This window comes from Drosophila takahashii, chromosome 3R (assembly GCF_030179915.1).
Source record: "Drosophila takahashii strain IR98-3 E-12201 chromosome 3R, DtakHiC1v2, whole genome shotgun sequence".
In the NCBI taxonomy this organism is placed as follows: Eukaryota; Metazoa; Arthropoda; class Insecta; order Diptera; family Drosophilidae; genus Drosophila; species Drosophila takahashii.
In genome coordinates, this window is record NC_091681.1 from 22,146,617 (window position 1) to 22,166,687 (window position 20,071).

At 43.5% G+C, this 20,071-nt stretch overlaps 4 protein-coding genes across 4 annotated transcripts in view; 3 read left to right on the top strand and 1 right to left on the bottom strand.

Moving 5' to 3' along the window:
• Nucleotides 1-5,137, top strand: part of LOC108057483 (serine-rich adhesin for platelets) — a 35,846-nt gene extending 30,709 nt beyond the window's left edge. Inside the window, exons 4-8 of the mRNA XM_017141756.3 lie at nucleotides 2,102-2,779; nucleotides 3,030-3,175; nucleotides 3,237-3,374; nucleotides 3,433-4,199; nucleotides 4,260-5,137. Of these exons, the coding sequence (XP_016997245.2) occupies nucleotides 2,102-2,779; nucleotides 3,030-3,175; nucleotides 3,237-3,374; nucleotides 3,433-4,199; nucleotides 4,260-4,674 (2,144 nt within the window). The 3' untranslated portion in view covers nucleotides 4,675-5,137. The remainder of the gene's footprint in view (nucleotides 1-2,101; nucleotides 2,780-3,029; nucleotides 3,176-3,236; nucleotides 3,375-3,432; nucleotides 4,200-4,259) is intronic.
• A 724-nt stretch (nucleotides 5,138-5,861) lies between these two features.
• Nucleotides 5,862-7,875, top strand: Cyp12a5 (Cytochrome P450 12a5). The gene is made up of 4 exons (XM_017141780.3): nucleotides 5,862-5,982; nucleotides 6,070-6,560; nucleotides 6,622-7,069; nucleotides 7,128-7,875. The coding sequence occupies exons 1-4, from the start codon at nucleotides 5,911-5,913 to the stop codon at nucleotides 7,734-7,736; spliced, it is 1,620 nt and encodes a 539-aa protein (XP_016997269.2). The 5' UTR covers nucleotides 5,862-5,910; the 3' UTR covers nucleotides 7,737-7,875.
• A 570-nt stretch (nucleotides 7,876-8,445) lies between these two features.
• Nucleotides 8,446-10,466, top strand: LOC108057488 (probable cytochrome P450 12a4, mitochondrial). Its single transcript, XM_017141765.3, has 4 exons — nucleotides 8,446-8,581; nucleotides 8,725-9,215; nucleotides 9,278-9,725; nucleotides 9,783-10,466. Exons 1-4 carry the CDS (start codon nucleotides 8,510-8,512, stop codon nucleotides 10,380-10,382), a joined length of 1,611 nt encoding a protein of 536 aa, XP_016997254.2. The 5' UTR covers nucleotides 8,446-8,509; the 3' UTR covers nucleotides 10,383-10,466.
• A 357-nt stretch (nucleotides 10,467-10,823) lies between these two features.
• On the bottom strand, nucleotides 10,824-20,034 carry LOC108057489 (phosphopantothenate--cysteine ligase). Its single transcript, XM_017141766.3, has 5 exons — nucleotides 19,309-20,034; nucleotides 17,654-18,097; nucleotides 14,021-14,206; nucleotides 13,798-13,935; nucleotides 10,824-13,220 (listed from the first exon to the last, which is right to left on the bottom strand). Exons 1-5 carry the CDS (start codon nucleotides 19,432-19,434, stop codon nucleotides 13,173-13,175), a joined length of 942 nt encoding a protein of 313 aa, XP_016997255.3. The 5' UTR covers nucleotides 19,435-20,034; the 3' UTR covers nucleotides 10,824-13,172.
• Nucleotides 20,035-20,071: the final 37 nt, after the last annotated feature.

Sequence of the window (20,071 nt, forward strand, 5' to 3'; positions counted from 1 at the left end):
AATAAATAAATAATACTCAATAATCATAAGAAAACAGCAATCGTAAAAATAGAACTCTTTCAAAATTAATTAATGATTATCTTCAAAATGATATATAAGCTAATAAATAAGAAATGTTTATCATGATTTAATGAGGTACCAATGTCTTAGTGGACATTAACATACAAAATTTGAAGCTAATTCACCAATCCTAAAGGTTAAAAAAATTGTACAAAAATAGAACAGTCTAAAAAGGCACTATAAAATATTATATGAGGAATGTAAAGCTTATAGCCTGTCCGAAGAAAAAAATTTTATAGCCAATCTCCCATTATATCTTCAACCAAATATGTGGTTAATGTAGAGCAAATAAGCCTTTAAATTCGCACACACATTTTCGTTTCGGGCCACTGAGATTCCTGCATAATGAGTAAGCGGAATTCCGCCACTCATGAAGTCAATTTCCAACTCGTTCCCATTGACCCGATTCCATGAGTTGTTGTGGGCCACACATCCCCTTGCTCCCGCATCATGAATTTCTCCTGACTTTTTGCGATCGCATTCCAAAAGAAAGCGTGAGCAAATCACGTTCACTGACAGCGCCCAGAAATTGGGCGACCTTCAAAACAGCCAGCTCATGTTTATAGCACATGTATGTGGGTCTGAAGGGTCTTGGCCACTTCACCCACTTCTTTGTGCCAACTTGTTGACTTCAATTGCAGCCACAGCCACAAACACGAAACGAGAAACGAAACAAGAACACGAATAAAATCACCGTAAATGGTAAAACTCCTCTGAAAGTAGAACCCAAAAGCCCAAACGCAGAACAAGTTACGCATTTTAATCAATATAACGGGCGCACAAAAAACAAATACACACACCATCCGTAGTTCGGATACAGGTACGCCACTTATGACCATATCCGCCGCATCCAAACGAGTGTGATGAGCCGGCTCGAAGTGGGTTAAGTGGCCAAAGCCAGAGAGCAAAATAGTTGGCCAGCAAAGCGGTGAGGAAAAAAAAGAAACAGAACAAAAAAATCGAAATGAAAATAAGCCAGGCCAAACCAATGAGGTAACCACATGTTGATGGTTAGTTGGAGAGCAGCAGGAAAGAACCGACTGCCGACTGGTGAAACTGGCGGACCAGAGACCCATTTCTTTCGGCCTGACACTTTGCGGTCAACGCGACTGCGGCGAGAACTTGTTACACCTGCCGCTGCACCTGGCACCTGGTCATGAAAAAGCACAGCCAGATCCAGAGAACCATTTGTTAGACATCTCGTAGAAGAGCCCCAGATCCAAGAGCAACCACATTCAACCGCCTGACCATCAGCAGCACCACCATGCGAATTGTAATTTGGCACGAATTTGGGTCAAAATCGCAATTAGTACTCACAGGTTGTCTAACTACTTGGCCCCGGTGAAAAAAGGAGGAGGAGAGAGGGGAGTAGTAGGGTGGAGCTGGATTTTCCACAATTCTCCGGTGCCAGCAAACATTTGGCATCGCCCCATGAAGGCCAAGCAAATTTGAGGACGGCCTGGGAAATCTTATGAATAAATTACGATATGCCAGTGAAGAGCTCTTCTCTCTCTACCTCTTTAATTGTGTTTATTCATTGGTACTTGAGCTGATTTTGATAAATTAGGCACATCTGGAAAAGCAATGCAAATGAAAGCAAGATATCTCTCAATAAATACATTAGATGTACTTTACCGTTAATGCATAGAATCTCATATGTAGGCTTAGTAGCAATTAGGTAATACATTAGAGAGTCTCCTAAATAAACAGAACCATTTAAATACATTTTATTAGCTGAAACTGAATTCCATATAGAAAATACTCTTATTTTTTCCAACTAAAAAACACAGATACAGTTAAACTGTAAAGTTGCATAAATTAATTTAGGGACTAATTTAATTATAGTAGAACTTTAGTAATTTTAACTTTGCCAACTTAAAGTGTTTAAAAACCAAATGGTTTTAGGAAGTAAATTAAAAGACTTTTAAATACCTAACACATTTATCTGAGTCAACCTAGGATGATTAACAACATTTATATAAGTCGTTTATCCTCTAAAGAACCCTTCACTTACAATCACTTTCTTTTTTATATTCCACAGGGGAAATCCGCTCCTCGATCGCCCCACGAAAACCGGAGCGCACGGCCAGTATGCGGGAAAGGGAGGCCCAGCTGGAACTGGTGCGCAAGCGCGGAGTCCTCACCGACACTATCTCCATTTGCTCGTCAAACGGTGAGAATGTAGCCACGGATCAGGGCAAGGCGATTTCCAAGACGAGTGCCAACACCACGGGCCAGGAGACAGGAAAGTCCGTATCCGCGGCCAACAGTAGGACCAGCACCTTCGAGCGCCAGTCGCAGCCAAAGAAGAGCGAGCCGAAGATGTCCATCTCCAGCAAACTAGAGATCTTCGAGCAGCGAACTCTGGATGCCGCGGATGCTGCCCAACGGAGCAGCCTCAAGGATTCGGTGCGCAAGATCAACAGCACCATCGATAGCTATCTGAAGGACAAGCGCGACTATGAGAATATGTATGAGTTTGTGAAGATGGGTTCTCCGCCGCCACCAACGGCCAATGGCAATACAACGCCCACGCCCTCCACTTCGTCCCCTCCGCCGCCACCCACGCGCAGTAACATCGATCTTTCCGTGGCGGGACAGAGACTAACGCAGGCCACGAGACGCAACAATAATATCTACTCGGACACGGCCTCCATTGCCAGTTACACGCGCAGCGAGTACGGACCGGTGCGAAACTACGGATTGAACAACAGCTTGGGTAGGTTTTTTGGGTACTTTATAGGGTCCTTCAATAACTAAGAGTTAGAATAACTCATTAGAAGCTCTCTAGTTCGGTGGTGGCCAGCAAAAGCAGCGCACAAGGCCCTCGGATAGGCAGTTTCTCTGCCGCTGCGCTGCTAGCACTTCGACACACACGTACGCAGTAAAGCTGTTTTTGCTCTAGTTCCTTATATCTATTCCTTTCCATATCTACATATAACTTATCCTTGATCTTCTTCCCCTTACAGCCAACATTCCACGCATCATCTCGGCCTCATATGCGGGCAGTGAGGTGGGCGAGTTCGATATCTATGCTCCGTACAGCTATTACGGCAGCGAGGCGGGCGGCGATGTGGCCACGGACATTAACGACAGCGTCTGGGGCATGCCACAGGTTAATATTAACTATAAAAAACCATAATCTATAAACTAATTGAAATATTTTTATAAACCAGGCCAACAAGAACCGCAGCAAGGCCACGAATCGTTTGCGCATGCGCAAGGGACGCAGTGTCGTGCACAAGACCATCGAGGATAACTACACCGCCGTGGTGGTGGCCAATCACGAGGCCCTCGCCCAGGTGCTAGATCAGGTGGGGATTTCTATTTACTATTTCGTATTTCCTGATTACTAATGCTCATCCTTAACAGCTCCAGCAAACGCCAGTCGTTCCGGCTGCCCTGCGTCCTCTGGCCAATGCCATCAACTTGCGCTACGAGGACTTCACCATTCTGGAGGGCACCCAGGCCTTTGTGGTGGGCAAGAAGGCCTTCCATGCGGCCCTCTGGAGCTCATCGCCGGTGACCCTGGCCCTCTCGGCTGACTGCAACCAACTGGCCGGCGTGGGTGGTGAACTCAGCCAGCTGACAGGCGGTGTGAGCGATGTGCTCAATCCGGTGACCGAATTCTGTGACCTGGTGCCCAGCTACCAGTTGCCACTGATGCCCTCGACGGAGGTCACCCTGCTGCAGGCCACCATCTCAGTGCTGCCGCGATTGCAGCTAGAGACTCTCCAATCGATCGGTTCAATACTCAAGGGCAAGTCGCAGGTGCTGGACAAGAGCAACTTCAACTTCCGCGGCTCCATTCCGAATCTCAGTGGGCTGAAGGAGGGAAACGGAACGCTGGCCGGGAATCTGAGGAATGTGGTGTCGGTGCAGAATCTGAGTACGCTGAACGAGGAATCCTCGGCCACGTCGATGGGTGCCGAGGATGGGTCGGTGAATGCGAATGCCATGCCAGCATTCGATGATGTGATGACGCGCGAGGTGGCCTTTATCATGCTGCAGCTGGTCAACGGAATGAAGAACCTGCAGGCCAAGGCGATCGAGGAGACGCCGCTCAGTCTGTCCAATGTGGTGCTGTCCAAGGACATGGACAACAAGGACGCCCAGGCGCGACTCTGCGTGCTGCAGGGGTGAGTGTACATAAATAAATATCCATTTTAAAAACTTATTGAATTTAAATTTTCTTGTAGAAACAACAATGACGATGACGAGCCCATGGGCACGCTGTGCAAGTGCGCCCACTCCGCCCTGACTGACATGCTGCCCGCCACAAAGATCACGCCCATCCTGGCGGACATCCTGCAGCAGGAGCGAGCCGAGTCCCTGTCCAAGGCCAAGGCCGTGCTGGAGTTTGTGCTCTGGGGTCCCTCGGATGTGGCGCTCACGGGCTCCATCAAGGAGCGGGAACTGGCCCTTCAGCGGTGGCTGGATCTGGAACGGGCCACCGTTCTCCACGGTCTGGTGCGAACCCGGGTCGAGCTGACCGTCTACGACGAGTGTCATCTGATGTTCCTCGTCCGCTCCACGGCCAAGATGATGAACGATGCGGCCAAGATCGTGTGCAACTACCAGCAGACGAACGGATCGTCTGCCAGCCAGGATTAGTTAGGCACCAGTTAATCTGCTAGTTAACCCTGCTCAATGCTAAAGGAATTATCTTATAAATATATACTATACGAAACTGTCATAGACACTTAGTCCTTAGAGTCAACGAACGATATCTTCTGAATCGCCCCATATAATCCATACTATACATATATATCTTTGCCCAGCGTGCCAAATTGTTTCGCGCGGAAATTGTCATGTAAAAATATGCTTATCGTATGCAAACTCAAACGATTTGCTTTGTGCAACTTTAATTAATTTGTAATCTAATGTTAAGTCATTAATCTAAACGAATATTTATATTTCCCTATACGAGTACGTAAATCTGTATACTTCATCAGATTGCAACTATTATCTATGAGTATGCCAACAATTTGATTAGTAAAACAAAACTTTTTGGTGTTTGAACAAATACATATATGGTAAACCTAAATAAACTACAGTCTAAATAAATAAATGGAAACCTACGGTCGATTTTTTTATGGTTTATACGGAACGGAAACTGATTCTGGCTTTAATCAAAAATAACCCCCATAAGCCATCGAAAGTTCAACTGGTCTGATGCAATGGTAACTAGTTGTCGAGTGAAATTTTGAAATTGTTTGCCAACGCAAAAAGTTGTACGGAAATGCTTTGTCAGCTAAATTCGCGTTTGCTGCCAGCTGATTAGATAAAGTTTTCGCCCCAAAACACTCTCTTTAGCCTGATAATATTTTTGAACCTATGCCAATAGAATTGACCAATCCTAACAGCGATGATACTGCTTATTTTGTGTGAAATAACTTGGGGTATATTGGTTTGTTTATAGCTTACAGCCACTTCTTACAATTTTGTGTATTTTTCCGATATGAAACGTATCTTAAATATCTTCGTTTGGAAGATCATTTTGATATGTCTTTTTTGGTTATCTCCCTTACAGTTTTTAAAATTTCATTCATATTCACTCCACTTAAGGGGTATATTTTAGTCGATATTATGGCATATACAATATGTATGTAGCTTTTTTAATGACCGAATGTTTGCCATATGTTTTCCTAAGCAATTCTCAAATACTCGCGAACCTGTTTGGCGCTCCCTCTCTTCCGCTCCCAAATCTATCTTTTAGCGTGCTGTTTTCGCCGAATTCAGCAGTAAAGCTCGCCGGGTGTTTGAAAAATATAAAGCTAATAGAACTATCGCTGGGTATGAGTAGTTTCACTTTGACCGTGAACGAGCAAAGTTCATAGCGTGGCAAAAATGTTGAAGGGGCGTATCGGTCTAGTAATACAACAGTCGCACAAGGCGGCCCTCTTTTCTGCCAGTCAACAGGTAAACAAATATGGGTTTATTAGAAGCAATGAAATAAAAATAATAAAAGACCATAAATTAAATTCTTATTATTTAACCATATTTTAGCGCTGGCAGACAAATGCGGCTACAGCTGAGGCCAGAGAAGATCCCGAATGGCTCCAGGCCAAACCATTCGAGCAGATTCCCCGGGCCAATATGCTATCTTTATTTGCGAAAATTGCGTTGCCCGGTGGAAAATATAAGAATATGGAATTGATGGATATGTTTGACGCCATGCGTCAGGATTATGGAAATGTATTTTACATGTCCGGCATGTTGGGAAGTCCAGCCTTTGTGATGACGCACAATCCCAAGGACTTCGAGGTGATTTTCCGCAATGAAGGAGTATGGCCATTCCGACCGGGCAGTGAGACATTGCGTTACCATCGAACCGTTTATCGAAAAGAGTTCTTCGAGGGAGTTCAAGGAATTATTCCCGCCCAGGGAAAAGCCTGGGGAGACTTCCGATCTATCGTAAACCCCGTTCTCATGCAGCCCAAGAATGTTAGGGTATACTACAAAAAGATGTCACAGGTTAACCAGGAGTTTGTGCAGCGGTAAGAGAACTTACATTAAATACAAATGTTTTCTTAAGATTTAAATGTATATGTTTTTTAGCATCAAGGAATTAAGGGATGCCACCACTCAGGAGGTTCCCGGCGATTTCCTGGAAACCATTAACCGGTGGACCCTCGAATCGGTATCCGTGGTGGCCCTGGATAAGCAGCTTGGTTTGCTCAAGGAGTCTGGAAAAAATAGCGAAGCAACCAAACTTTTCAAGTACCTGGATGACTTCTTCTTGCTCTCAGCCGATCTGGAAATGAAACCCTCCCCCTGGCGATATATCAACACACCACAGTTGAAGAAGATGATGAAAACTCTGGATGGCCTGCAGGGCATTACTTTGGGCTGTGTGGATGAGGCGATCGAGCGATTGGAGAAGGAGGCCAAGGAGGGTGTGGTGCGTCCAGAGAATGAACAAAGTGTCCTCGAGAAGCTACTAAAGGTGGACAGGAAAGTGGCCACTGTTATGGCCATGGACATGCTGATGGCGGGAGTGGATACGGTAGGTGGTCAGAATATTCTATAGTATCCTATCAATAATATTTTAATTTTTTATGCAGACTTCGAGCACCTTTACGGGACTTTTACTCTGCCTTGCCAAGAATCCGGAGAAGCAGGCCAAGCTGCGGGAGGAGGTGATGAAGGTGTTGCCCAACAAGGACTCCGAGTTCACCGAGGTTTCGATGAAGAACGTTCCCTATCTGCGAGCCTGCATCAAGGAATCCCAGCGTGTCTATCCTCTGACCGTTGGAAATGCCCGTGGTCTGACGAGAGATTCTGTTATAAGCGGCTATAGGGTACCAGCCGGTACCTTTGTGTCCATGATACCCATAAGTTCCCTCCATAACGAAGAGCACTTCCCAAAGGCTTCTGAGTTCCTACCAGAACGCTGGCTACGGAACACAAGTGATTCCAGTGATTCCGCCGGAAAATGCCCGGTAAACGATCTGAAGACCAAAAACCCTTTCATATTCCTGCCCTTCGGCTTTGGACCTCGCATGTGCGTGGGCAAACGGATCGTGGAAATGGAACTGGAACTGGGCATTGCCAGGCTCCTTCGAAACTTCAATGTAGAGTTTAATTATTCCACAAAGAATGCTTTCCGCTCTGAACTTATCAATCTGCCCAATATACCACTCAAGTTTAAGTTCACCGATGTGCCCAACTAATGGGTTTTATATTGGTGCTTGACTCTGATATTCTCTGTTGTGATAACTTAGGTGTGGTTAAAAATATGCATTGTTACTCCCTGTAACGTAATTGTATTAAAAATAAATGCGTGTGTCCTTTTGTTTTGATAATAAATTTACATATTGAATACTAAAAAAATCAGCAGTCAATATATGTAAGAGATAAGATTAAAAACAAATGCCCCAATAAATTGTTAAATAATTAATATAAATGTATAATTAGGTTTCTAAAGTTATATTATTTAAGTATTTACCTATTTTATAGTCTTTTAAATATATTTCAATAGCTTTCTAACCCAACTTGTAATATTTTCTAGTCATGGTGACAATTATTTGTTGGCATTGACACTGACCGATATGAAAGGGGAAACCGTTAATTTGTTTGTGTTTATTGGGGGCTGGTTGTTTGTCAAAGACAGATAAAACTTTTAAAAAATATGACGCATTCCTATCAAGGCTAAAATTCAAATAGGTTTGTTCCCATTTCACTATAAAATGTTTTTAGAAAATGAGCGAATTCTAAATAATGAAATAAATATTTTCTATTAACTCGTAAATATGCTCTCTAGAACCTGTTCGTAAACCAGCTCTCAGTGGGTCGCTATCTCTCCTATCCCTCTGTTTATGTGTTGTTATCGTCCAATTAAGCGTTAAAGCTCTCGCAGCCTTAGAAATATAAAGCTAATGGAACGCACACTAGGTTCTCAGTTTTATTTTGGCGTTGAACGAGAGTAGTTCTAAACATCGCGAAAATGCTAAAAGTGCGCAGTGGCCTATCATTAATTCAGTCGCAAAAAGCGGCTCTCTCGCTCAGCTCTCAAAAGGTAAATACATGTATTAAATATAAACAAATAATCTAGGAACTACTTAGCTCTTTATCAGGTTTTTTAACTATAGCAAAAAGGCCAACAAACAAAGAAATCATAATGTACATATATAATATAGATTATTTTCATAATATTTTTAGCGCTGGCAAACCAATGTGGCGACGGCTGAGGCTAGAGAGGATTCCGAATGGCTAAAGGCTAAGCCATTCGAACAGATCCCTCGCCTTAATATGGTGGCATTGACGATGAAAATGTCTATGCCCGGTGGAAAGTATAAAAACATGGAACTTATGGACATGTTCGAGGCCATGCGACAGGACTATGGAGATATATTCTTCATGCCAGGTATAATGGGTAACCCATCGTTTTTGAGCACCTACAATCCAGAGGACTTTGAGGTGATCTTTCGCAATGAGGGAGTATGGCCTCACCGCCCGGGAAACGACACACTGCGCTATCATCGCGAGGAGTATCGAAAGGATTTCTACCAGGGTGTCATGGGCATTATTCCCTCACAGGGAAAACCCTGGGGAGACTTTAGGACCGTCGTCAATCCCGTTCTCATGCAACCGAAGAATGTGAGACTGTACTACAAGAAGATGTCGCAGGTTAACCAGGAGTTTGTGCAACGGTAGGTGACTATAAGAAAATAATCAACGCATTATTATAATAAACAACCATTTTCATAAAAAGTATAAAGGAACTGAGGGATTCCGAAACTCTGGAGGCGCCCGATGATTTTATAGACACTATCAACCGCTGGACCCTTGAATCCGTATCCGTGGTGGCCTTGGATAAGCAGCTGGGATTGCTCAAGGATTCGAAGAAGGAGAGCGAAGCACTCAGACTTTTCCACTACCTAGATGAGTTCTTTATAGTATCCGCGGACCTTGAGATGAAGCCATCTCCCTGGCGCTATATCAAAACTCCCAAGTTGAAGCGATTGCTCAAAGCTCTCGATGGTATCCAGGAAGTCACGTCGGCCTATGTTGACGAGGCGATAGAACGATTGGATAAGGAGACCAAGGCGGGTGTAGTGCGTCCGGAGAATGAACAAAGTGTCCTCGAGAAACTGCTGAAAGTTGATAGGAAAGTGGCCACTGTTATGGCCATGGACATGCTGATGGCGGGAGTGGATACGGTGAGTAAATGGTATAGTGATCTCTGATGGTATCTTGTAATTATTATTTCCATTCAGACCTCGAGCACCTTTACAGCTCTTTTGCTGTGCCTCGCCAAGAATCCTGAGAAGCAGGCAAAGCTGCGGGAGGAGGTTATGAAGGTGCTGCCCAACAAGGACTCCGAGTTCACCGAGGCTTCGATGAAAAACGTTCCCTATTTGCGAGCCTGCATTAAGGAATCCCAGCGTGTTCACCCACTGATTGTCGGAAATGCTCGAGTCCTTTCTAGGGACGCCGTTCTCAGTGGATACCAAGTGCCAGCTGGAACTTATGTGTCCATCGTTCCTCTGAATGCCCTGACCAGAGATGAGTACTTCCCACAAGCTTCAGAATTCCTGCCGGAACGTTGGCTGCGAACCCCCAAGGATTCGGAATCAAAGTGTCCCGCAAATGAACTAAAGTCCAAGAATCCTTTCGTATTCCTGCCCTTCGGATTTGGACCTCGCATGTGTGTGGGCAAACGCATCGTGGAAATGGAATTGGAGTTGGGAACCGCTCGACTTATTCGTAACTTCAACGTGGAGTTCAATTATCCCACGGAGAACGCCTTTAAATCTGCACTGATAAATCTTCCGAACATTCCGCTCAAGTTTAAATTTACCGATTTGCCCAACTAATATATTGTTGCTTTAATTTAAGCTTTTCAATCTTGGCCAATTTTAAATTGTTGTGATACCTTTAACATTCTATGTTTTATAATTATAAACCTAGTTTTAATGGTTGTATGAAATCCCTTAGCACAAAATATAATAAAAATATATATTATATATTAAAGAAACGTTTTCCCCAATCCATTAGTAAATAAAACACCTTAGGTTTTCTATACATTTAAAGCTATTTCATTTCCAGTTTAATACACACTCAAATATATATATATTTATGTATCTTTGTAGATGTATAAGTATACGGATACTAGACATAAGTACACTCAATACGGTATATGGTACATTCGTGGTAAACATTTTACAACAGTTTTACAGTTAAACAGCTCATGGATTCCGGTAAGAAAGAGGGCAGGTGCAGTGACCAAAACTGCATTGCGTACAATTGGATTTGGGTGTTTTTGTTTTTGTTTTACCAATTTCAACAATAAAATAGTTATCTAGCTTAGAGGGCAAAATGCTTGTAGAGAGTAAATATTCAATGGAAATTCCTTGGTTTCTCTTTTCTCTGTTTTTTTTTTCAAGGTATACATCGAGATATATATATATATGTTCTTTTATCATAGCTTGTTCACATTTTTTTTCTAATTTTTCTTTTTCATATGGGTTGGTCCAAATTGGATATTGAAACTTTAACAAATTGGTTCACTTGGTTTTATTCCGCTCTTGGATATCATAGTAAATGTTATGCATATAGAATAGTTCTACATAGATAGATGGCTTGAAAAGTAGTTGAACTTTTGATTTTCTTTTTTATTGAATTTTCATTTATGTATTTAGTTAGAGGTTAATGATTTGCGTATTGAATTCTACTAAGAAGTTGCTTTGGATGTCTGTTTATAAAATGAATAAGAATTCAGTCCTAAATTACGGATATGGAGAGGTTCTTCTTGAATTTACATTTATGGATCGAAAACTTATCAGATATTTAAGTATTTAATTTATGGTTGGCATGCTTAAGTATCCTCTTGGTAAGCTTTAAGAAAAAAAAATACACTGTTTGCCAATAAAGGCAAATACCATCCGCATCGCTCGTTCCAAAGAGTCCCATCTTGTTCGCACACTTGGCTAGTTATACATATTTTATTGTACGCAACTCATGTTGGCAAACTGAATTTTTATGCTTATACTTTAATGCACAATCGATACGCGGGGGGCTGGGCGTTGGAATTACGCACGAGGGGGACTTGATATGTGGGTGCACGTAGGTGAGGCCATAAAAACAGGAAACAACAGGAAAGTGAAAACGAAAGAAAAACGGAGCCAGGCTTAAGTCCTAAGCCACATGTGTGATTGTTTCCCGTGTTCTCGTATCTGTTCCCAGGCCTCTGTTTGCGGTGCGTGCGAGCGCAATAAAATTTAATTTGATGCAGGCACACAAACAGAAGAGCCCCCAGAACCTACCGCCGCCCAAACGTCAGAAACAAAAAATGTGAATTTTTTCCCCGGTTCACAAAACAAAACAAAACAGCAGGGCACACAAAACACTGCATAGTTCTGGGCTGCAAAAAAAGAAACGAAACGAAATGAAACCACAAATGCGGGCGGGACGGAAGTGGTTACAACTCCACCGCCAACCCTTCGCCGCAGGCCCGTTTAAGCGGGCGGCTTAGAGCTTAGGGCCGAGGGGCCGAGGGGCGTGGCAGCGACAAAGCATGCAATAAAAATGTGGAAAGGCGGCGGTCCGCAAAGGACCCTGAGGATAGGGATACGGATACGAATGGGAAGCCCCCGCCTATCTCAGCCTGGCCAAGAAATAACTCAGTGTCTGTGTGTGGGATGTTAATTAGGTTCTGCTACACCGCTTTGAAACCCAATTTGAGGTGCTTTAAGCTGACCTTTGCTCGGTGGCACTTGACCCGCTTCGGATAGACAGGCGCCAAGGCTTGAGCCGCCATAAATTTGCACCGACAAGGACATTAGACGGGCAAAGCTTTTCCACACAGACATTCAAATGGCTATAGTATAAAGTATATATGCAAAACAGCAAATCAATTGTCGCGTCGTCGCCTGCCGCTGACAGCAGCAGTTGTCCAGGGACGACGCTTCGTCCGGCAAATTGCGATTGCATGCAGGTTTTTCGTTATTTTGATTTTCGGATTTTAAGCACACATGTTTGGGGATTTAAATTCAACTGCGCGCCGATCGATGCTTCATTAAATATATAAGCATCATAAGCTCTTCCACGAACATAAATCAAAATCGCTTATTGATGTCTGCGCAACACGCTGCGTATACTCGATGACATAAACGTGCCGGCAAACAAAAGAAGGCAAGGAAGGGAAGGGAAAGGACCCAAGGGTTTGGTGAATACATACAAGTGACATCATTTCTTAGGACAACAATAAACGAAATACATTAACTAATATGAAAACAACAACGAGAACCAAAAAAAAAAGGTCTAATGGAGCGAAGCCACCTCAATTATGAGGCGCGACCATAAATAGATAAATTTGTGGCGGGAACTCAAACGGTAAGGAATATGCAAATGTCTGCCATCCGCATTTCAGTAATTCAGTATTCTCAGTATTCACTATGGACTATATAACCTGCTCAATATTTGCGGGCAAAGCTTGGCGTGCCCGGATTCAGAACGCGGCAATAATGCGAGCTGGTCACGCAATACGGATCCCGATCCAGATCCCCCTCATCGTCATCATCGTCGCCGGCGGCGGCCAGTTGGTGTTGGTGGTGTTGATGCTGCAGATGTTGCTGCGTCTGAGGCCTCCGGCGCATTGATAACGGTCATTGGCGCTGTGTAGCGTTGCTGATGAACTCGCCGTGCTTCAGCACCTGTAAAAAGCGATAAAAAAGGACGTGTATAATATATAAATTTCACACTTTTTTGTGGTAAAGCTGTTTAATCGTGTGAATCGGTTTGGTTCAGGGTAAACAGAATTATTAAATAGCTGAGGAATTTTTTCTTGTGACCAACTAATGAGTTGGACTTATTCAAATATATTTCTATAAATAAATAATTTGTAGCCCACTTTCAGCTTAAAAGCCTTAAACTTAAAACGGCTTATAAAATATTTGCGCAAAATTGTCTCGAAAATATTCAGCAAAATTCTTGACCATTTTAAATTATTTGTGTGTCTGAACAGGAAATATTTAAGTAATGAAGAAAAACTTATTTTGTTTTAAGAAACCATTTAACATATTTTACAACATGTATTAAAATTCGTGTAGCACTAAATTTGAATTAAGCTTCTCAATTTACTAAGAAATATAAATATCAATTGAATTTGTCATGTACTTTAAACGAAAAAGAATTTTTAAAACAGTCGCCATTAAATTAATGAAAGATTTAAGCACGAAACGGACATATAGGAGTTCCCCTTAAGCTTTATTACGGCACTCAGTCACTTACCACATCGGCCACGATGGGCTCCTCGATCTCGAGTCCTTGCAGCGTCTGCTCGCGGCTCAAATGCAGCTCGTAGGAATCTGTGGGCGTGACGAACACCACGCGATGTTTGCGTGTCTGCAGCACATTGGCAATGACCAGCTGGAAGGATGACGCGGAAGAAATTAGAATTCGGATTACGGGGCTTCCGGAGTTCCCCTGGCTGGCTGCAAATTACAAAACTCACCTTGTGCTTGTATTTGTTGAGGCTGTCACGTGCCTTCACAATCAATAGGCTCTCGTCCGTTTCCAGCTTAAAGGACACCACAAAGGCGTGCGGAACCCACAAACTGGCGAGGGGGGCCAGCATTTTTGGCACCAGCTGAAGCGAAATCGTCGGCGCCCCATCTCCCGATTGCATTTTGTGGGTGGGCTGCAAAATCCGTTGACAGCGGTTAGTGTTTTAATGGAATGATGGGACCACGTTGCGTATACGCGATGTGATGGGATTGGTTCGGTTCGTCGGTTGGCTGGTTCGTTGCCCACAAAAGCCACCGCGGCAACATCCTCTTAAATGGAGGAGAGGACGAACACACACACAATGCAGCACTCATACACAGCCACTCGCACGCACACTCGGCCAGCAAAGTGTCCTTGCAAAATAAACAGACAGACGGCAAAATGAAAGGCCAGGGCTGCCTTTCAGCTTTCGCTTTTATTTGCTGTATTTTTTCCTCCCTTTTTTTTGACGCCACGTGGCATATGAATTACAACTAATTGAAAGCATAACTCAGCCGTAATGAGCTAACGACAACGCCTGGCTGCACATCCTGGGCAAGGATCTTTTTAAAGCTTTGCTAAAAATATTGCTCATACGCCGTGTGGCCGTCCACCACCAGCAACTTGTTGAGCGCCCCCTGTCCGTTCTCATTAACTGAGCAACGCCGTAAGCTGCTCTAAGCTGCTGACCAGTCTCATTTATCCGGCACACAAAAGCGGGCACAGCCGGACAATGCGGTCGGACAGGCGGACAAACGGACAGCAGGACAAACGGACAACTGGACATGCGGACAACCGGACGGACACGCCTAAGTAGCCGGGACATTGGGCGAGTAGAAATGAAAAATTTAGCTCAAGGCATTAAGTCGACAACGAAAAGCGAAAGGAAAGTCAAAGGAGGGGAACTTTAAGCTTTTCGGGGGAAAAAAGTTTGTGGGTCTCTGGCTCGCTGGGAAATGCTAGCAGCTGTTGACATTGAATTCGCTTTCCTGCTTTTCCCTTAGTTTCTCGTTTTTCCCCTCTGTAGAATCCAACTGCAGTATGGCTGTGCGTTGGTGCGTGCTCTTGTAAAATCTTTTGATTTGATTTGCGGATTTCGGCACGTCGCCTTTTGTCCTGGTCTCGTTTTCGTTTTCGTATTCGCTTGCCTCCACTTAGTTTACTCTTTTAATTTTCTGTTTGTTCTTACTTATTACGAGTACAATTTACTTTCGGTTCCTGCCCAACGCATTCCCCGCCGAGCCCCGAATTAATTCAAATTGTATGGCAAATATGGCCTTCCTCTCCCCAGACCGTGCATAAATTTGTAAAGGCTTTTAGGCCTTGTTTTCCTGGAGGCGTGTGCTTCGGTCGTGATGATGCGATTGTGAAATTGAATTTTTAGTATCATCTTGCAGTGTACCAAGGACTATATACACTCATTTATATGTATGTAAGCGGCGACGACAAAAGTTTGGCAAGTGGCTTTTGGTAAACGTGTCTGGGCTGTGGTTTGACTTGTTGAAATTCAGTATGGCATGTGACCTTGGCTTTAAGGCTAAGAGGATGGCGGAATGAGTTTTCAATTTGCCGAGAAACTCGGCTAACTGCTAACAGCTAATGGGGGAAAATAGATTTTAGTTGCCTACTTTCGAGCGGGCAAAGTCCTTGAAATCACTCGAAGAACAACTTGAGCTTGGTTTATTTTCAATGCATCGAGCTTGACTGCTTCTATTTATACGATGCCAAGAGGTTATTATGCAAATCCAAATCGATTGCTGGCAATTCGTGTTGCCCGCCGGGAAAGGCTCCGAGCAGCACTCAAAGATGATGCCAAATATGCGCATAAATTTTGACTAGACACGTGCATAAACATCAACAGGCCATTTTCGGCATTTTCGGCATATTCTACATTTTCTACATTTCACCCAAGGCAATGGGCCGTGAGAGTATCTAACAATTTAATCAAGTGAACGGACCATTTGTGGCTAACACACACGTTTAGAGCGAGAGACGTGTATGCATACACAGACAAAGTGGGCGAATGTCTTGGGCGGAAAAGCGAACGGGAAATGCACGAGCTGAGCGGAAACAAGGCGTAGGAAATGCCACGACGATGCTCGGAATCGGAATCAGATTCAGGCTCAGATGATGGTTGGCGGTGGCAAGAGGAAGATGTCCGTGCTTGCCACCCATAGCATCCACCAAGTGCTATACAAATGGGGTCAAAATAGCAGTTTTGGAATCTAGAATCTATCAGGAACATTTCTTAATTCGAAACAGATTTTAATAAAAATAGTATTTATTTATTTCTAATCGAGCATAAATGTTATTAGAATTTTTCAACAGTTTGTGTCCTTAATATTGAACATATATTGTCCTTATTTTCTAGAAAGATTCCTTGACTTGGCAATATATGTATCTTTTGCATTATTTATACTTTGAAAAAGCTTCCAACTTTTCATTCTACTTAAAAACAACTTTTTGAAAAGTGAAATGGAAAATACTGACTTCCCCAAGGATATTTCCTTGAATATTCTACTTTCTAATTTTTCAATCTTTTTATTTTATAAAGCTTTTAACTTGCAACTTTGAATTCAAACTTTTCAAAATATGAATTAAAAGCAAGACTTTTCCCAGAGGAATGACAGTGCTATAACTGTGACCTCGAGTGTGTATTCCTACAGAATGCATGTGTGAGTGGGTATGCAAATGCAAAACGGGCAGGTAAATAAGGAGGGCTGACAGGCGGAGCCATTCACGCCCCACCAATGGACATTTGATGCACTTGAAAGCCTTTTGCTGCTGCGCCAACAAGTCAGCTGACAGACTGCGAAGGATGGGGCCTCCTGACAAGTAAACACGCCCGCTCGCCACCCACTCGCCATAAAGCTCTCGAATGAAAGCGAAAGGTGAAAGGAGACTAGAAATATTAGAGGGCGGGTGACAGGAGTCTAGTGAAGCGGAGAGCAGAAACACGCTAACAAGCAAAATTATGCAAATCAAATTATACGATGACAATGTTAAGGCTGCTGGGCGGACAAGGCCACAAGGCCAGCGTGAGTGACACTGACAGCCTCTGATAAGGCTCCTGGTGGCCAGCTGAAGGAGCTGGAGGAGGAGCAGCAGAAGCACCAGCAACCATAGTTGACTTAGCCCAGTCGAACGTCAATAATGTGGAGAGGAAATGTGTCACAGTCCGGGACTTCCACAGCGACCGGGAATCGGAAGGAGCTCCTGGCGCAAGGGCAGCGAAAGCAACTAGAGATACACGGAGAGAAAATGTTAACTAAAATGTTTAAAGAATAAGTGCTTAACATTTTCCTAAAGCTATTATACCATCTATAAGTTATACATTTTATAGTTTTACAAGTGCCAGTAGTTTTTCTCCCTTTTTGCTTAGTGCAGCATTGAAAATCAATAGGAATCCATCATCTACCTTGGCCTTACTTCAAGTACCAAGTAACATTTCCTACGTTTTCCGCAGTGCAGCTTTGGGAATCGATAAAAACCAATTTCCACTCACTCATTCCGCACTCGCCCAGTGACGAGCGCAATCAATTACGAGATTTCCCACATGGCCGCCCACTCCTTGCCTCATCCGGCAGGAGTCTCGACTTACCATCATGTCCTCGGGTATGTAGAAATCGGATACGGCAGCTGCTAGGTAGAGCACGGCCCGCTCCTCGAAGGCGGCCAGGCACTCGCAGGCGGCGCGGAGCAGCCACATGTAGTCCACCACGCTGGTGAAGTTCACGTACAGGATCATCTGCGTTTCGCGGGCAATCTTGTACTTGGCCAGCACCGGCGCGAAAACGTCCACCGAGTCCGGCTTGATGGCTATCGTCGAGCTCTGGCTGTTGTCCGCAATGTCCAGCATGTCGAAGAACTGCTGGCCCGTGAAGTGACGGGTGAAGGGCTCCAGCGACTTGTGGCGGTGCATGAAGATCACGGCGTAGTCATGATCCAGGAAGTATTCCGCCGATGCGGAGCCCCGCGTGCCAGCGCTGAAGTTGTCCACAAACCGCACCGTGTTGTGCTCCAATGGAACTGTGGTGCCTCCGGACTGAAAAAGTAGAAAAACGACGATTTCTATTAGATATTTTTGTTCTGATTTATCAAAATTATGTTATTCAATGTGAGCTATTAAGAATTTGATTTAAGGTAAACCTGAAGATATAACAGTCTTTAGTGTAGGCAATACAATTATATTTTTGTGAATTTTTTTCTGCCAGCTATGTAGAGGGATTATACTATATGCATTATATTGTATTAATATCAATAAATAAATACTATTTCACTTCATCATGATAAATTCAGATGTTCAGAAAAAGTGCATATAAATTTGGTTACAGATATTTCATCTGAGGTTGTTAATCAAATCTGACATCGTTTGTATCTGCACATTGGCCATGAATCTTAAGAAGAGAAACTAATATGCCTTTTTGCTAACTATTCACGTAAATCATACAAGGATTATAATGCCCCAGAGAATAAACACCAGTTGACCCACTTAACTGTTTAACTTTCTACTTTAAGAGCCATTTACTGGCCTTTTAAAGTAAAGAAAAGCCAGTATAGAATAGCACATTACCAAAGTCTGCAATATAGGCATTACACTTTAATTATTTATATTAAGCTACTAAACAAAATTAAGCTAAGTATTATTTTTTCGTCAGGTTTGCTGAATATTTCGTATTTGTATTTTTATACATTTTCTATATCCAACTACAATGTTATTATTTTCTGTCCGTGAACTCATTTTGTTAGCTTTAGTTTTTCTTTAAATAAGAGGAAAAAATTAAGAAAATAACAAGAAAAAAATATATTGAATTAAAATAGGTATATAAAAAACCGACTGGAAAACCAATATTTTTAATTTAACAAAAATGTCTATGTTAGAAATACCATTAAAACAACTGAAAAACACAAAACTTAGTTAAATGAATGTAAATGAATGCCATCTTCAAGATAAACCTTAAACATGCGAGACTTTTCGCCTTCAAAAGAAGAAAACAGAAAAATAGTTTTAAAATGTTTTAACGCTTCTGGCATGTGCTTAACCTTAAAGACCTTTCTAGTTGGCTTAAATTTATGCACATCCAAACTATATGGGTTGTTTTTAGGGCCCCAGGCGCCCGTTTTGCCATTAAAGCTTTCACCAGCTTTGGGGTCAGCTTAACCCCAGACCGCCGGGCAGTTAATTAAGGGAGGAGGGGGGTTCTTGGAGCCCAGTCCCAATTCCAATCCGGGATTGGATTTCCATTTCCTGCTCACAGTGACGAGGACGATGCGATTCTGTAACTTGTTGTGCCGTTCGCAGAACTCCTTGAGCAGCGAGCGATTGTCCTCGAAATCCGCGGGCGGCAGGTGCGTGTTGTAGAAATCCTCCCAGTGCGTCATGTTTATCCCTTTTTATTTATGCTTTTCTGTGATTTCTGCTAATTGGCCGCCAAACGGAAGCTCGAAAATAACGGAAAGTTGCCTTTTTCCGCCGGAAACTATGCTCTGCTAATTAATAAACACAGAATGCGCGCGAGAGAAGGGTGGGCAAACGAAATTAATTAACACACGCAATTCACTAGTCGGCGTACTATTTTAATTGATTGATTTGCTTTGCTTTGCTTTGCTTTGCTTTGCACTTTCGGAAAATTGAGGAAGGGGGGCTGCTGGGGGCGGGGCAGGGGGCGGAGCGCTGCTTATCAATGGAACTGTAGAGAGGAGCGCGCGCGGAGAGAGCGGAACGGAGCGCTCTAAGAACCGGAGAGAGCGAACCAAAAAATGCTGAAAACGCAGCTGTGAAAATGCGATGCGATGTGCACGGCAGCGAGTTCCGCGGGATTCTGAACCGAAAGTGCGATGGGCAGTTGGACGGCGGAGCAGGACGAACCGGAACGCGGACAGGCGCACTCAAATTCGTATCTTTATTCGCACGAAACGAGCGAAAGGTTCAAAGTGCAGGCCAAAAAACGCGAGCTCCACGAAGAACAGCTGATGGCAGTGTTGGGGAACGAGCGAATAGGGGGCTGCGCGAACTGGT